This window comes from Sycon ciliatum, chromosome 10, assembly GCF_964019385.1.
Source record: "Sycon ciliatum chromosome 10, ocSycCili1.1, whole genome shotgun sequence".
In the NCBI taxonomy this organism is placed as follows: Eukaryota; Metazoa; Porifera; class Calcarea; order Leucosolenida; family Sycettidae; genus Sycon; species Sycon ciliatum.
In genome coordinates, this window is record NC_088652.1 from 9,996,416 (window position 1) to 10,013,889 (window position 17,474).

General features: G+C 49.9%; 2 protein-coding genes and 4 non-coding genes across 7 annotated transcripts in view; 1 reads left to right on the plus strand and 5 right to left on the minus strand.

Moving 5' to 3' along the window:
• LOC135825633 (uncharacterized) overlaps nucleotides 1-3,216 on the plus strand; it is a 10,397-nt gene extending 7,181 nt beyond the window's left edge. Inside the window, exons 6-7 of the mRNA XM_065338247.1 lie at nucleotides 209-365; nucleotides 1,161-3,216. Of these exons, the coding sequence (XP_065194319.1) occupies nucleotides 209-365; nucleotides 1,161-1,823 (820 nt within the window). The 3' untranslated portion in view covers nucleotides 1,824-3,216. The remainder of the gene's footprint in view (nucleotides 1-208; nucleotides 366-1,160) is intronic.
• A 576-nt stretch (nucleotides 3,217-3,792) lies between these two features.
• Nucleotides 3,793-17,474, minus strand: part of LOC135825565 (alpha-mannosidase 2C1-like) — a 65,224-nt gene continuing 51,542 nt past the window's right edge. The window contains exons 22-31 of one of the 2 annotated variants that reach the window (XM_065338176.1): nucleotides 14,943-15,132; nucleotides 14,260-14,364; nucleotides 12,671-12,824; nucleotides 11,255-11,398; nucleotides 9,466-9,575; nucleotides 8,391-8,470; nucleotides 8,005-8,106; nucleotides 7,511-7,575; nucleotides 4,782-4,909; nucleotides 3,793-4,431 (exon numbers count right to left, since the gene is read on the minus strand). In XM_065338176.1, the coding sequence (XP_065194248.1) occupies nucleotides 4,302-4,431; nucleotides 4,782-4,909; nucleotides 7,511-7,575; nucleotides 8,005-8,106; nucleotides 8,391-8,470; nucleotides 9,466-9,575; nucleotides 11,255-11,398; nucleotides 12,671-12,824; nucleotides 14,260-14,364; nucleotides 14,943-15,132 (1,208 nt within the window). In that variant the 3' untranslated portion in view covers nucleotides 3,793-4,301. Of the gene's footprint in view, nucleotides 4,432-4,781; nucleotides 4,910-7,510; nucleotides 7,576-7,916; nucleotides 8,107-8,390; nucleotides 8,471-9,465; nucleotides 9,576-11,254; nucleotides 11,399-12,670; nucleotides 12,825-14,259; nucleotides 14,365-14,942; nucleotides 15,133-17,474 lie in introns of those variants that run through there. The other variant, XM_065338177.1, reaches the window with a different exon arrangement.
• On the minus strand, nucleotides 8,873-8,944 carry Trnad-guc (transfer RNA aspartic acid (anticodon GUC)). The gene has a single exon. It is a non-coding gene; the product is annotated as a tRNA-Asp (tRNA).
• On the minus strand, nucleotides 13,021-13,092 carry Trnad-guc (transfer RNA aspartic acid (anticodon GUC)). The gene has a single exon. It is a non-coding gene; the product is annotated as a tRNA-Asp (tRNA).
• Nucleotides 14,044-14,115, minus strand: Trnad-guc (transfer RNA aspartic acid (anticodon GUC)). The gene has a single exon. It is a non-coding gene; the product is annotated as a tRNA-Asp (tRNA).
• On the minus strand, nucleotides 15,255-15,326 carry Trnad-guc (transfer RNA aspartic acid (anticodon GUC)). The gene has a single exon. It is a non-coding gene; the product is annotated as a tRNA-Asp (tRNA).

Here is a 17,474-nt window from a genome sequence, read left to right on the forward strand (position 1 = left end):
TCTTCAGCCCTATCGGACTTAATAGAGCTACATCACACCCATGACAATGCGTACTTTTTTTCGGATACGCTTGGATCCATGTTTTTGTATGTGACCTGCTCGTTGTACAGCATACTACTATATGTTGGTATTTTACAAGTTTCCTTTCTGTCCGTTTGTCCCACGTCTGTTTGTCCATATCTGTGTGTTTGTGTTGTTGCCGTTGCAGGACATACGTGTTCAACACCACTAAGTTCTTCTTCGTCGACCGCACGACACGCGACATGCAGTTCTCTAACGTCGTGTCGCACATCACCAGCTGTCTACGGCCCAGCCCCGGCAATCCCCTGTCGCTGCGGGCACCCGAGTCTCTGCTTGTAAACGGGGTGAGTCGTACATGAGTACAGTACTGTCGGCTACCGAAGAACAGACAGGCTGGAGTTTCACCAAGCACAGCATAGCGATTTATGCAAGTCGACTCGACTGCGCATAGACCGTAGTACGTGACAATAAGAACAGTTCAGGCTAGGAGGCTGACCGCCCAGTTCTTCCGTGACCGGCAGTACGATAGTGCTCTTGATAGCATGGATGTGAATGTGCAGTGGACATCTGCAACCATGACCAACTGTGTGCTGCACAGTAGCTGGCTCTCTCTATCTCTCTACTAGTACTGTGTAGGCACTTCTAGAAAGTTCTGCCTCATACATGATTCAGGGTTGCCGCTGTTCTGTCGGAAGACATCTGAACGGGGTCCGTGGGTATCGCCCGTTGAGGGGCAGAGGAGTAAGGAGGCAGTGTTCCCTTTATAAGCCGAAGCAGTTTTAGGATTCTAAGAGCCTGAAACAACAGATTATGGTTTCGTGAACAATCGTAGTGAGAAAGGGAAGATTGTTTTCGGAGCGACCTGTAAAATCGGAACGTTTCCAAAAATCGTAACAAGTGGCATCCCTGATGATCTGACATTGAACATTCTTCGGGCAGTGTAGCACCCGACTTGATTGGTTACCTTGGCAGTCTCCTTGTATACAGTATTAATTTTAGTTATTTGTGTGCCTGCCTTGTGTGTGTGTGTGTGTGTGTGTGTGTGTGTGTTGTGTGTGTGTGTGTGTGTGTGTGTGTGTGTGTGTCTGTCTGTGTGTCTGTGTGTTCATCTATGTCCACACACAAACACCACGGTGCAGACAACATCGCAGGGAGACACAACTGCGGCGGTAACCACCACTGGCGATCTGATCGACATCTCCAGCTTCGACTGTGACCAACAACAACAACAGCAGCAGCGGGGACGACCAGCACTGAGTATTGATGACTTACTTGGCCTAGGAAGTGATGAGCAGTCACCGCTGAGCAACCCGTCCACGGTATCCTTCTCCTCTGCGCCATCAGACAGCAAGGAAAACGGACGTGATAGCGGTAGCGGTGGCAGCAGTCCCGAGACGGTTGCCATGCCTGCACAGCTGGACGACAAGACTACGGGTGAGGCTCTGTGGCGAGAGCTGTTCAAGCAGCAGCAGCAGTCACCTCCATCATCGGTCGATGTTGATCAGTTGTGTACGGCCGTACGCCAGTACTGCAACGAGCCCATGGCCAGGCTGTTCCGACGCGACAAGGACCGTGACGAGGCCGCTCAGGCCGTTGCCTCTGCCGTCTGCGGAGGAGGAGAGGGGTCGCGTGTGACGCACGACGAGTTTGTGGCGCTGGTGCAGCGTGAGCTGACGGGCAGCGGAGCATCGGTGCTGGAGAAGGCCATGGGCGCGAATCCGGACTGGGACGACCGTCTCGACGTGCTCCTGTGGTGCGTGCTGTCACGCTGGATGGCTGAGGTGCTGTGCAGGCTGTCATAGCCGTAGTCATGGCAATGGGTAACCTGCCACCTGTATAGCATGGACACTGTCATGGCAACTCCACAAGTTTATATATCAGTGGTGTGTATGAAGCGGCACACCGCCATTGTTGGGTATGTTTCCTTCCCGCCATGTGTGCAACATGAACATTGTCATATCAACTCCACAAGTTTTTTTTATATATTATCAGTACTGGCGGCATGCAGAGGAGCGGCACAACGTCATCGTCGAGTACGTTTCCTTCCGGCTAGAGAGCACGTGCATCGGCGAACGGGTACAGCTCTCAGCCCTGCTCAACATCGCATTGAGAATATCTATCTCTGTCGGCCAGTGATTTCTCTAGGACCTGTGAACATGCCAGGTGGCGACTCTGGTAGGCCCAGAGCCACCCCACCCCGTGGCCAAGTGCATGGGTGAAGGCTGAACTCGAAAAGGTCGGGAGCTACACAAAGTACAACCGTGCCCTTCATGCACACAAGAGGACACACACATGCAGCAGTCCCTGCACTCACTGCAATCACTGTATTGGATTGCCATGATCTTGATGCCATGCACGATGTGCTTTGTTGGGTTCCAGTGTTCTGTGCAATAGTGTGTGTTGTGTTTATAGAGCTGTGTTCAGGTTTGTCAGTGTGTTAGTTGAACTTAGTTCAGTTTTGTGCTAGGTTGAATGTGTGCGAGCCGTGTTAAATTTCCAGACTTGATCACCGCGTTGCGTTCCGTTGTGCGAGGTATTTTACCTGAATGCCAAGTGTAGCGTGACAGCATTATTAAACACAGTTGCACTGTTCTGCGATATCATCATCTCCTTTGTCTTCTCTACACTGCAACAGGACTTCTATAGTAGTACATAGCATCCGTTAGTATCAGGCAACATTAGGCCAAGTATCAACAACTGTGAGAGGTAATATCTATATCATCACTATCACTAGTATGCATGTAAGTTGGATGTAAGTCTCACAGCACTGCAGAGTGCAGTGCTCTGTCAGCAGTCACTAGATTATATTATGTAGCACGGTCATTTCCCTTCTCTCCATGTCTTTCTGCCTTCCCGGCTGTCTCTCTGTTTTCTGTTTGTCTCCTTCTCTCCTCGTCTCTCTCCCTCCCCCCCCCCCCCTCTCTCTCTCCAGTTACCTATCCGTAGGCAGCAGCAGTAGTTCTAGTGGAAAGAGCAGCTAGTGGTATAGTGGCATATTTCATCTTCTATATTTCTATAGTGACTTTCCTAGTACCCATTACATTCCTATTCAATTATGAAATTCTTGCTGGGCAAGATTTTTTAAAAGTCATGTTGAGTTCCTCTTTTTTTTCCATTTTTATGTCTAACTTACTACCTCAATTGTTTGATCCAATTGAAGTGTGTTGCTGTATTGAAGTTGTGTTGTGATTGTAATTGATGGAATTCGATGGGAGTACGTGTGCGGCAAGCAGTGCGATATACAGTCATTCCAGACGTACACACATGCACGCGCACACCTCAGACCTCAGACCTGCCCATCGCGGAAGCGATGATAGCGAACAGCTATGTTAGACATAGCAACTTGTGTTGGGATTACACCATTCAACAGCTTGCAAGGCTGATGAATTGACCGCCACTATTTTTAGCCTGGTATCCACCACACAGCTGATTGAAGTGACTTTTTCTGGCCAGTGAATCCCTATTTTTCATTTTTCCATTTTTTTCTTTTTTCTTTTTTTTCTACACACACACACACCACACCACATACTCCGGCGCATACACTGGCTGTTGGTAACCACCCAGGAGAATGAAAGAAAAGTCAGGAAGAGACCGAGAAAGAGAAGAAAGACGTGTGCGACCTTAATCGTCGGGAATTGAACCCGCAACCTCTCGATTGGAAATCGACTGCACATACCACTGCACCATATGGGACACACACGCACACATGCACACAGACACATACGCATGCACACGCTCGCACACACCGGCACGTATCGTCAAGAGTCTCACTTCAGTAGTACCGTGGACATAGTCTGGGAACGAGACCAGCTCGCCCCGGTGACAAGATCAGCTCACGTGAAAAAAATAATGAATAAACATAAATAGAATAAAATCCCAAACGACTAGAAAACCTAATAGAAAAATAGCCGCAGTTCTGCATAATATATACATGTACTTCGAAGTACAACAAGAAGAGGGTGTTGTAAGTTGCTCTGGCCCTAGACATCGAACACTCTATTTTGAAATAGCTTGGAAGCATTCTGTTCTGCGTATGCACAATGTTAGTAGTCAGGCGACTATTGTCCAGTGTTGATAAAGTGGTCAGCAGTGCCCTCTACGTTGAGAACACGGTGACTGGAAATGCCCCTCATTCAAGGAGCAGCGAGAGTGGATTAGAATTCTAGTCGCACAGTGACAACCTCGAAAGACAGTGCCCTCTACGTTGAGAACACGATGGCTGCAATTCCACTCACTCACTCAAAGATTAGCAGGGTAAACAAGAGACAGGAGAGAGTGGATTAGAATTCCAATCGCAGAGTGACAACCTCAAACGGCTTCACGCACAGCTGTGCCGTTTGGCTGCCTGAAGAAGTCAGTGACGGTGTGGCTCCATTTGAGTCGGCTATTGCCTCTTCAAGGATGTTGCATCTGCAAATAATGAGAATAACAAAGGAAGAACCACGCGTACAGCATTCAGTTGAGAGAGAGAGAGAGAGAGAGAGAGAGAGAGAGAGAGAGAGAGAGAGAGAGAGAGAGAGAGAGCATGGGAGTGCGTGCGCGCGCTCGTGTGTGTATGTGTGTGTGTGGGGGGGGGGGTGAGGGAGAGATAAAGAGAGATAGACAGATACAAAGATCACACAGCAATGAAGCAAACCAATCTATTTCCGCTGTTACTCGGAGTTTTGTGTGAAACACTCATCAGACACACACGCACACGCACACACACACACACACAGACCTGCTGCGGTCTGCACCCACTCATCGTATAAGTAACTTACTTCACTACCGACTGTACGTTCAGTGCACCGGGAAACGTAAAACGAATGTTGCCCGTAGCTCGGCCGCCGAAAGACTCGTACAGACGCAAGATAAGGCTTCCTGGACGGCCCTCAACCTGTTCCTCAGCCTGTTCACACAGCACATGCAACGAGAAAGAAAGAAAGAAAGAGAGAGAGAGAGAGAGAGAGAGAGAGAGAGAGAGAGAGAGAGAGAGAGAGAGAGACGCAGCAGTCCAATATATGCTTGATATAAGTAGAAAGCAAGGGGGTCACCTAGGAAGTCAAACTCTCGACAACAAAACAAGCACGCGAATTGGAACATGAGTCTTGGCTGGGTATACAAACATGCCCTGGAGTCTGCGTAGTAGCTTGGGTCATGACATGACGGCTTTGAGCAGCAAAGCCAAGTTAGCCCACGCATGCACGTGTTTTGTCACGGGTTCGTCACGCGGCACATGAATAAAAAATATTTTTTCCGAAAATGGTGGATGAAAAAATAAATCTTGCGTGGCCGCTTTGCCCTGCCTCGTGTCAGCAAAGCAACTTCCTTGTCAACAATTTCTGTCATCCAGTTAGTCAAAGTGACTAGCGGCTTTGAGTGAGTAGTCCACGCGCACTAGCTACACAACGCGGGAACTGCTGTCGCTGATCGGAACCTTGTCCTTGCCGCAAAGGTGGTTCCTCAGGACCTTCATCCGTCAACTCCTGTATCTTAGCTGGACAACTCTGTCTCTTCAGTCAGTAGTCAACATCGACACAGAAGCTCACTTGGACATCGAATGGTCGCGCTCCTTTGCCGCAAACTGGAATGGCCAATCCTTCTTCTACGATGTCGAGTGTTCAAAGTCCCCTGACCTTGAGCTATTCACGGATGCCTCTGATGTTGGCTTCTGCGGTTTCTATCAAGGACAATCGTTTTTGGGGCAATGGGCCGCTGAGATGCAGCATGAACCTATTGTGATTACTCGCTTCCGAGAACTGGCTTCCACAGCCAACCAATGCCTGGTGCCAACTCCTCCGCTGAACTCGCCGCTCTGATTGCTGCCAGCAATGATCTCATGAGCGATTCAGACCTTTAAGCCCGGTATTTGCGCACACATAATCTGATGTACCCAGTTTCGGCTATAGCCGAGTTCCGGTCCCTGACCGCTACTGCCGGCAGCTCACGGCCAGTGTTTGTGTTCGTCGACGGCAGCTACTTCTCCCGAGTTTGCTCGACCAAGATCCTCAACTGCAACCGGGTGAGCTCCCATCCTGTGCGCATTGGCGGGGCCACACTCATGGCTCACCGGAGTACAAGTGTCTGTGAAGCAGCCATATGCCGTGCAGGCTGCTGGCGAAGTGCAGCATCCGATCACTATGTCAGGCGTGCAGCCGGTATGCCCTCTGTGCAATGGCTAGCAGCAAAGACTGGAACAGCCCACGCCCATGTGGTGTTGAGAACAGAAGTGAGGTACATTTGTAGTGTTGTACAGTGTCGTGCCGTCCGCTTGTTGTGCAGTCCTTGTGCCGGTGTGGCTCTGTGGGTATCACTTAGGGGTTTGCCATGGTTACTTGTAGGAAGTTATGCTAATGAGCGATGCCGTGAGAAATGCTTGGTCGTGAACACTGGTTTTTGGGAGGGTTAAATGCATTTGCCTCTCAGTGTTGTGCTGTACTGTCTCAGTGTTGTGACACCTGTATGTCGTTGTGTGGTTGACCCGCCGGTTTGAGGCATGGGTGGTCAACTGTGTCTGTTGTATCGGTGTGTTCCCGTTTGAAGTTGCCGGGCCACCATGTGGTTGACTCGCCGGTTTGAGGCATGGGTGGTCAACTGTGTCTGTTGTATCGGTGTGTTCCCGTTTGAAGTTGCCGGGCCACCATGTGGTTGACCCGCCGGTTTGAGGCATGGGTGGTCAACTGTGTCTGTTGTATCGGTGTGTTTCCGTTTGAAGTTGCCGGGCCACCATGTGGTTGACTCGCCGGTTTGAGGCATGGGTGGTCAACTGTGTCTGTTGTATCGGTGTGTTCCCGTTTGAAGTTGCCGGGCCACCATGTGGTTGACCCGCCGGTTCGATGCATGGGTGGTCAACCGTGTATGTGTATCATTGAAGTTGCAATACGTACATTGCTGTGACTCGCCCGATTGCTGTTGCCGGGCACCTACGCATTTATTTGCCTACTTGTGAAGAGATATCTCTTCTGGTTTATTGCATAATTCTTGGCTCAATGTTATCCACGGTGTCGCTCGATGCAAAGTCTCGTAAATATTTATCAGACAAAATTGAAAGAAAAAAAACTATGGCAAACCCCACTTCCTTGTATTCTATCTGCTTGGTGTACGTGTGTCCGCGTTTTGTACGTTTGGCACGCACATGCGTGTGTGTGTATGTGAGAGCGTGTCTGGATAAATGTGCATATTGATGTTTTGTTTGTTTTAAGTTTTATTGTGTGTATGCGTGCATGCATGTGGGTTAAAGAAAGCTTTAAAGGTAGAACTGACAAAAGCATACACTCACACATACAATCTAACATGCATTCACACACACACTCATGCACACACTCGCACAACACACATGCACGCGCACGCACACAAGCATACACGCACACACATGCACGCACATACAAACACAATTGTACACACACGCAGAAGTCTCGCTAAGCGACATCACTGACGTTCATGTATTAGTTCATGTACAGCTACACTGCAATGTAAACAGTACAGACATGAAATATCACGAAAAAAGTACCATTTTCACGGCTTCCAGCACGATTGCAGGATTGTCAATGGTCAGCCATGATACCGAGCTTGATGCTGTCACGGGAAAACATGCGTACACACACGAATACACATGCACGTCCACATCCACGGTGACAGGCACACGCGCGTGCACACACGCACACAAAAATTACTTGCAAAACTCGCTCAATTTGAACTTGAAATGCAAATATTTATTATTTTATACTAAGGCCACTCTATGCTTCCGAATAAGTGTGTAAAGTGGTGGTGGTGGTGGTGGTGGTGTGTGTGTGGGGGGGGGGGGGGGGGGGCTGCTGCTGCTTAGCCGACCTTAGTGGTCTCGGCATCTGCACAGACAAAGCGCGCCGAGAGAGTAGCGTAAGAAGATAAAAGAGACGGACAAACAAGCCACGTACGTATATGGACTTTAGGTGGGATGTCAGCTAGCACGCCGGTACACGCACTGCGCACGCATACCATAGTGCCCATCAGAGAGATACCCACCCGGTACTGCAGCTTGCGGTGACGACGATGCTCTGGCCATGATTGACAGCGGGTGGTTGAAGTTGTAGCTCTGGCGAATCACACCAGCATCTTGGAATGATCCTGCAGAGCGACAACAACGATGGGCACGGTAAAAAGAACAAGAACACGGATGAGGACGAGAAAACGAGTATGAAAACAAGAATAACCTGCAAACGCAGATGTGAAAACTCACACCCTATTTGGTTTACGTAATTAAAATTAAAATTCGATGCGTTTGGTGTCACGATTATCCAAAATACTTTGAAGTAGTTTGTACTCAGAAGGTGACACACGTGCCCCCCCCCCCCCTCCCATACATTGGTGCATAGTGGTCAGCAGTGAGAGGTGGACTGCGCGCTACCAACCTTGATGGGGAAATACTGCGTAGCTGAACTCATGACAACCCATGTCCGAATTGCCATCCGGTGCTTTGGGTGAACGAAGCCTGAAGAAACACACAACACAAAACAACAACAAAACACATAAGATCATGGACAGCATACTTGGCACGCTATGTGTACTGATGGTACAGGATATTGTAGCTAGGTTCCGCTCTACGTGAAAAGTAGAAACGTAGACAACAGGAGTCTGGCTTCGAATCTGCGCCGTTGCAGATTTCTACGCGGAGACGAGGTTCTCTACGTTGCGGCACACGCAAGGAAAATGCGTACGCATCCGCTGGGTATAATTCAAATTAGTGAGAAAGCTGTCAAATGTGGAACAGGAATTTCCCAGTGCACGTTCCACGTGATTTCTTTGTGTGAACAGAAAGCAAAACAGGCTTCTCCTGAGGAATACATGGAGGGATCGAGGATTCGCCGAAAAAAAAAGAAAAAAAAGAAATGTCCTCCCCGGCCGGGAATCGAACCCGGGTCTTCCGCGTGACAGGCGGAGATACTTACCACTATACTACCGAGGATTGACTGACAACTGCTGCGACTACACGCATATTCAACAAAATATCACACGGGGCAACTTCATACCGGTAGAAATAACGGCACCAAGAGCCCAAAATCTCCCAAGAGTACGCAATTGTACACACTGGGTCTGGCGCGGTGAGCTGTTCGCCATCGTAACCATGAACGGGGAAAAAAAAGCTGGGCTGTTGCGTCATAGATCTTCCCGGTTTCCGGCTACTCGGGGACTTTGGCAGGTTGCATCATGTGAGACGCCTCGCACACAGACATTGCCTTTGAATCTACCATAACGGGTGAAACTGTAGCACGTCGGAAAACCCAAAGCCAATCAGCTCACGGTAAGAATCGCAATCAAACAGGACAAACTCAATCAACATGCATAACGACTTTCCTGTATGCCTCCTATCAGCTTGATCTTGATCTGACTTCGTAATGAGATCATGCAGAGTATCCATAGCTCGGAGGTCGGAGTTCCATGCTCTTGGAGGGGGGGGGGGGGGGGGGAATTCTTGACAACACTTACAATGAGATACGGATGAGCTTGTCCTTAGCGCAGTAGCCATACTTGCAGTCGGTCATCACTGCCATTCCAAACCCGTACTCGGAGTAGTCACACCACTTGTGTCCGCACAGCTGTACAGTCAATCGGTGGGAGTTGTGTGTGTGTGTGTGTGTGTGTGTGTGTGTGCGTGTGTGTGTGTGTGCGTGTGCATGTGTACGTATGTGTGTGTGTGTGTGTGTGTGTGTGTGTGTGCATGCGCGTGCGTGTGTGTGTGTGCGCGTGCGTGCGTGCGTGTGTGTGTGTGTGTGTGTGTGTGTGTGTGTGTGTGTGTGTGTGTGTGTGTGTGTGCGTGTGTGTGTACGTGTGTGTACGTGGTGAATGAGGTGTTGGCAAGAGGAGCGTAAATCCATAGTGCACACATATACCGATGCATACAAGCAGTCATGCAGGCAGACAAAATGATGCGCATACGGGCAGACAAGACAGACAGACACACAGACACACAGACAGACACACAGACAGACGGACAGACGGACAAACAAACAAGAGTTAGTTGGTGACAAACGCATGTATGCAAGTCACCAGAAGTCAAATGAAGATTCCAGAAATACACAAACTCATTATTTTGTCAAGCAACCACATTACCAAAGTAAAGGACAACGGCATGGCTGTACCAACTTCAATATCCAGGGAGCCTTGTGAATAACGAGCCTCGATAGGCCATGAGAAAAAAATATTGTTATTCTCAAGTTGTCGTTATTCGTGAGGCTAAAAGTATGCAGTTAAGGTCAGACCTCGCTTATCCCGTCCTCTTTTATCCAGATCCCTTGCCGTCCGGGAGAAAATCGTTGGTTACCGATTTATAGCATATGCCATGCATACATACAGTATGTGTGTTCGATTATCCGGTTCCCTCGCCTATCCGGATATTTTTGTGGAAAACGGATGTGTGCGGTTAAGCGAGGTCTGACTGTAACTGGTTACTTGGTCTGAAGATAGTGCTGTGGTTTGCTAGTTGTTGGTATACCTGAGGTTGCTCTTCGCAAGGCAGACTATGTACAAACTCAAGCAAGCATGCATCCATAGGACAATGGCAATGGCTGTACCAACTTGTATACAACGTCAACCTTGCGAACAGTGATCCGCGGCCGTGCAAGGAGAAAATAATAATTATAGTTGTTATTCCAGGCGCGTAGCACCGCCGTTGGAGGAGTTCGGGTGTCCTCCGCAAAAATTTTGAAATTAGGGTACAAAATCCTGCATTCTGGGCACTTTTGGCATTATGTTTAAAAAAAAAAGTGGTTCGGACCTGCTGGAGCGGCTGCTACACCCCTGAATTCGCGAGTTGTCGTTATTCATGAGGAAAAAACTTGAGAGTCAGCAGTCAAATGGACAGTACAGTACTGTCGGTCGCTGAAGAACTGGGGAGTCAGCCTCCTAGCCTAGCGTTCTTATTTTCATGTACTACAGTCTATGCACAGTTGAGTCACCGTGTATACATTGGTATGCTGTGCTTGGTGATATTCTAGCCTGTTCGTTCTCCGGTGCTCCATTCTTCGGCGACCGACAGTACAGTCGGACCTCGCTTTTAAAACCGCACACATCCGTTTTCCGATAAAATATCCGGACAGGCGAGGGAACCGGATAATCGAACACCGGCTATGTTGGATGCACTGCGTACGCTGTAGATCTGTGACCAGCTATTTTCTTGCGGATGGCGAGGCATCTGGATAAAAGTGGACCGGATAAGCGAGGTCTGACGGTACAGACAGTAGTGCTGGTGAGCCCTACTCAAGTTTCTGGCACTCACCTCAAACTTAGCCACATCCCAGGAGGTGTTGGAGTGAGTGGGACGGCGTGTGTGGCCAAACTGTGTCTCGTAAGTGGCTTCCGTGCTGCTCACATCCACCGGGAACTCCACCTTGAGGAACTGACGGTTCTCATGCCAATCCACCTGAATCGGGACATGGGGTAAAAGCACACAGAGAGGATTTGTCTATCGCCAACACTTTGTAAGATATGGTGTGTGTGTGTGTGTGTGTGTGTGTGTGCGTGTGTGCGTGTGTGTGTGCATGTGTGCACGTGTGCGTATGTGTGTGCGCGCGCACGTGTGTGTGTGTGTGTATGTGCATGTGTGCGTGTGTGTGTGTGTGTATGTGTGTGGTATGTGTGTACGTGTGTGTGCGTGTGTGCACGTGTGCGTGTGTGTGTGTGTGTGTGTGTGTGTGTGTGTATGTGTGTGGTATGTGTGTATGTGTGTACGTGTGTGTGTGTGTGTGTGTGTGTGTGTGCGTGTGTGCACGTGTGCGTATATGTGTGTGTGTGTGTGTGTGTGTGTGTGTGTGTGTGTGTGTGTGTGTGTGTGTGTGTGTGTGTGTGCGTGTGTGTGCGTGTGTGCACGTGTGCGTATATGTGTGTGTGTGTGTGTGTGTGTGTGTGTGTGTGTGTGTGTGTGTGTGTGTGTGTGTGTGTGTGTGTGTGTGTGTGTGTGTGTGTGTGTGTGTGTGTGTGTGTGTGTGTGTGTGTGTGTGTGTGTGTGTGTGTGTGTGTGTGTGTGTGTGTGTGTGTGTGTGTGTGTGTGTGTGTGTGTGTGTGTGTGTGTGTGTGTGTGTGTGTGTGTGTGTGTGTGTGTGTGTGTGTGTGTGTGTGTGTGTGTGTGTGTGTGTGTGTGTGTGTGTGTGTGTGTGTGTGTGTGTGTGTGTGTGTGTGTGTGTGTGTGTGTGTGTGTGTGTGCATGTGTGTGAGCCTAGACTGTTCTTATTTTTTATGCTACAGATTAGGTGCTGCTCAGTCACTGCGTATATATCGGTTTGCTAGGCTTGGTGAAATCCTAGCCTATTCGTCCATCAGCGCTCCGTTCTTCGACACCTGACAGTGCTGTAGATCAAAATGACCATCAAAGAAGCCAACTATCCAATACCCTACTGCTACCTGAACTGTGTGATATGGGCCACAGCCAGCTAAAACATGTTTTAGAGTGAAACAATTTCAAATTTTATTTATGCCAGAAAATTGTCACTTTGCTCGCCAGCTACTTGAACTAGACTGCCAAAGAAGTGCGAGAACGAAGTTCGACAAGATGCTAACGCCACTTCTTGATGACTTTTAAAAGGACAGAGTGAGCGTGCTTGACAGAAGCAATTCGTATTTCTGTCACGTTTCAAGTTTTTTTTTACGAAACCCCAAACATGTTTTAGCTGACCGCGGCCCATATTCTAACGCTTACCCGTGTGTGAAATCTCACAAACTCCTCGTTACTGCACAGTGAGATGGTCTGTACGAGGTGACTCCGCTCGCTGATCTGCACTTTGTACTGCACACTGACACGCAGTGGACCCGTCTCAGTCACTCTCAACTCTGTTGCATTGTCCAAAACCCGCCTTGACAATAAAAAAGCAAAGGAAAAAAAACGAGAACATAAAATATGACCAATTTGAATCAGCCATGAGGCAACCACAATCTGAACGAAACTCGGATGTTTCGCCATAACAAACTGACTGGAGAGAAAACTCGAAAACTCTGAAAAACCTGTACAGCACAGCGGGAAAAGACCTCGAGGAAAAAAAAAGAAATGTCCTCCCCGGCCGGGAATCGAACCCGGGTCTTCCGCGTGACAGGCGGAGATACTTACCACTATACTACCGAGGATTGACTGGCGGTTCCAGGGACTGGCACAGATTCATGCATGCAGGGAAATTATGACAGCAGCAAGCAGAATTGCATGCAGTGTGTTGTAGTCATGGCACATCTTCACCGTCTATCAGACCCCGGTCCTCTCGGTTTTGTCCAGGGATGGCACGAATAGACTCGGTACTCGCATCACCATTTAATGGGTCTCAAATAACTGTGGTAGTTGGCCGGGGGTAGGCCACAGAGAAATTAATAATGGTTGTTTACTGACATCATGTCGTGGACAGCTATTTCCCACTGGAAACGGGCATAGATGCATGGACAACTCGACAATGGACAGTGCCACCACAATTTGACAATGAACGATGTCACTATCTCGACAATGGACAGTGCTGTCGCGACAATGGACAGTGCCACATCCTGCGGGTAGCTGACACGATTCACACAAGTTGCTGATTGGTCGAAAATGCTGCTATCGCCCGGCTAGAATATGGAAAGGCGCTGTCATTCAGTCAAGTCTATCACAGCCATGGCCAATTGTCATGTTGGCACTGCGAGTGCAGTTGTGCTGGGTGAGATCCGACCCAAAGTGCATGGTTTGGTGCTCTGCACTAGCACGACCCTTGATGCCCTGCAAGTGGTACGAATGCGGCTGGACGTACACATATACAAGGACAGTGATGTAATAGGAACGGGTCCAGCGTGTCAGGCTTGCACTCCGGGTCGGATTGCAGTGAGCGCAACTGTACATGTAAATTCAGTCAGAAGTTGGTGCTGTGTTGGCAGACCTGGACAAGAACGTGCTGTGCAGTGAGCACTATGACAAAAAACATTAATTGGACTGGTGAAATCGTGCAGCTCTTTCTCTGGAGGTGACTGTTCATGCAGTCTTGCTGGCAGAAACTGAATGCAAGGAAAGAAGATCTCTCTGGCTGGCAGTCAAGCGACGAGAAGAAAAAAAGAAATGTCCTCCCCGGCCGGGAATCGAACCCGGGTCTTCCGCGTGACAGGCGGAGATACTTACCACTATACTACCGAGGATTGACTGACAACATCACCTGCACAGATTCATTCGTACAAGGAAAGTAGGAAGGCCAAGCAAATTGCCCCCCCCCCCCATCCCCTACAAATGCACTCAGTGTGCAATACACAGCACTAGAATGGCCATTGCTTGGAGTTACTCACCGTGTTTCTAAATGGTATGGCATTACGTCCCAGGCATCCCAGAACAGTGGAATATCGTCAAACATCACAAGGCGATTGCCAGTTTGACCTTCGGGCAATGCTTCCCTGCAGCAATGAAAGACAACGGAAATGTGGGGTGCGGGTAGGAATTAGAGTAAGAGAGAGAGAGAGAGAGAGAGAGAGAGAGAGAGAGAGAGAGAGAGAGAGAGAGAGAGAGAGAGAGAGAGAGAGAGAGCGAGCGAGAGAGCGAGAGAGCGAGAGAGCGAGAGAGCGAGAGAGAGAGAGAGAGAGAGAGAGAGAGAGAGAGAGAGAGAGAGAGAGAGAGAGAGAGAGAGAGAGAGAGAGAGAGAGAGAGAGAGAAAGAGAGAGAGAGAAGAGAAGAGAGCATAAATAAAATTGATAACATTTCCCGTCACCTATATATAGGGTTTATCGGGTGTTAGCGGCCGTCGTGAGTTCCCTTCGGGAACGGACACGATAATTTACTTTTTAAAATTTTTTTTATGGTGGTGTGACACGGAAGCGGAAAGGGTGTGACACGGAAGCGGAAAGGTGGTTCTTGACTAGCCCTGTGTGTGTGTGTGTGTGTGTGTGTGTGTGTGTGTTTATTTTATATTTTAAATACTGCTACATGCCGTCCCACTCTGCTGCTGCTTCCACACCATCCTGCTGACCATACGTACCGTCCAGTTTTGTTGACAATGAGAGATGTTAACTGGCCATGACGATCGATGGTCACATGCAGGTGTTTGTTGGAAAGGCGATAGGCGCCCACCGACTCCTCGACAGCCTCGACAACAGCAGTTGAAGCCTGCGATGCGGAGAAGATAGTCTTGCCACATGCGACGCCGAGCGATGGGACTTGAACAAGTGCTACAGAAATGACACACAATCAAAAGTCACAAAAAGTAAAAATGCATGCTACAAGTACGGGAAAAAATACATGAGTACAATGTAGTTGTTTGGTGGGGAGAAAGTAAAAAACAAGAAATGTCCTCCCCGGCCGGGAATCGAACCCGGGTCTTCCGCGTGACAGGCGGAGATACTTACCACTATACTACCGAGGATTGACTGGGAATTACAGCAAACAGTGATGACTTGATCATCAGAGAGGTTTTAGTAGGCAAAGAAAGTTAAAGTTGACACCGCATGTCACCGAGCCTCAGCCCAGTGAGGCAGACCAGTGGGGTGGGGACCAGTAGGGGGCGGCGACCAGTAGGGGGGGGGGGGACCAGTAGGGGGAGGGGACCAGTAGGGGGGACCAGTAGGGGGGGGGGGGGGAGAGGGGACCAGTAGGGGGACCAGTAGGGGGAGGGGACCAGTAGGGGGACCAGTAGGGGGAGGGGACCAGTAGGGGGACCAGTAGGGGGAGGGGACCAGTAGGGGGAGGGGGACCAGCGGGGTGACCAGTGGGGCGGGACCAGCGGGGGGGGGGGGGGGGGCAGCGTGGGGGCGGGGACCAATAGGGACCTGTGGGGGGGGGGGGGAGTAGTGAATACACCCTCTCATCACACACTCGTTTCACAAGTCGCTAAATGTTTCTAGCGGGACAGGACGCTGAGGTTCGTGAGCGTGTGAAACACTTATAAAACCTGGGTGAAGTGAAGACTTTCACACAAAGTTCTAGTGAGCGAAAATTGTAGAGTACTCAAGCAGAGATGTGATGTGAAGAGGAGCCTGATAGTATGGCAAACACCAGGGAGTAGTAAACTACCGGTATTTTACTACTCCCTGGTTAGCACTGCCTGTCCCAAACCTCAAGCACTTGCTGAACATGGTAAAACAGTGAACATGGTATTGAAATGCCGGGCCGGGCGTTTGAGCAGATTGTCGATTAGTTTTAGTTCGGTGCGCGTCCTACCGCCAAGCGCGCCATGCAGGGCGGCCACCAATGTTGTCGGTGCAACGGCAAAGGCTCCTGTGTTGGCTGTGCTTGCGTAAAGAGTGGACGGAACTGCCAAAACTGCGGCCCTGCTCAAAATGGGAGATGCGAGAACCAACCACCCTCGGCGAGCAAACCACCCTCCCAGGATACGGGTACGGGCGATACGGTAATGGCGGCAGGGCATGCGGCCTGCGGCAGAGCCGTGGGTACAGGAGCTGATGTCAGCACTCAGTCTCAGCAGCTGGCATGGGACCTGCTAGACCGACAACTACAGATAGACGACACTGCTAATACTGCTAGTGCGGCCGTCGACCGTGACACAGTCCATTCCTCGCCTGCGACCACGCTGCTGAAAGATGAATCCACTGCAGACATGCCTTCGACAGCTGAGGCAGTTGAGTTACTGGCCGACCTAGCGGGCTCGTACTCGCAGGAAATTACTGCAGAGGAAGGCGACGAGGAGCCCCAGCTGTCACTCCCTCTGTACACACGCAGCAGCTACACGTTACAACTGGGAACCCACGATGCTGAATCCACAGCACAGATTATCTCTGCAGCATATGAAGAGATAGTCCATTTCAAGCCGAATCTGTTCAGAGCACCTCAGGGAGCGATAGGCTCAAAGTTTGTATCGATAATGGCGACACTCTACCAATGCTTCGGTGAGAGGGGGGCAGGAGAGGGTGCTGCAATTAAAACTGCAATGGTCGCCACACAGCTCCTTCTGCAACAGCCGTTCCAATGCAAAGACCACAAAGTCCACAGGGACCGCCTACAACATCGTCTTGCCCTGTGGGCAGAAGGCAACGTGAACGAGCTTATGCTGGAAGCTCGGACCATCCAGCGGCAATTCCAGCAAAAAGCAGGCAAAAGTCAGCAACGGCGCGACACACAGGATGATGCCAGACATTTTGCCGCTCACGTTCACGAAGGGAAGCTCCGGTCGGGCCTGCGCATGCTGTCAGAGGACCAAGCCAAAGGTGTCCTATCCCTGGATGACATGATAGAGGGCAAGTCCGTGCGAGATACGCTCAAGGAGAAACACCTACCAGCCGAACCTCTCCACCCTGAGGCTGTTCTACCGGGAGATGTCCCTCAGCCCCACCACGACACATACTTTGCTGCCCTCAATCGAGACGTCATCCGACAGGCTGCCCTCAATACTCAGGGCGCTGCAGGTCCATCTGGTATGGATGCGGCAGACTGGCGTTACATCTGCACCTCGTTTAAGGCTGCATCTGACAGTCTGTGTGATGCATTGGCTTCTTGCGCCCGGAGACTTGCCACACAGTACATCGATCCTATCTCACTAGAGTCATTTGTTGCATGC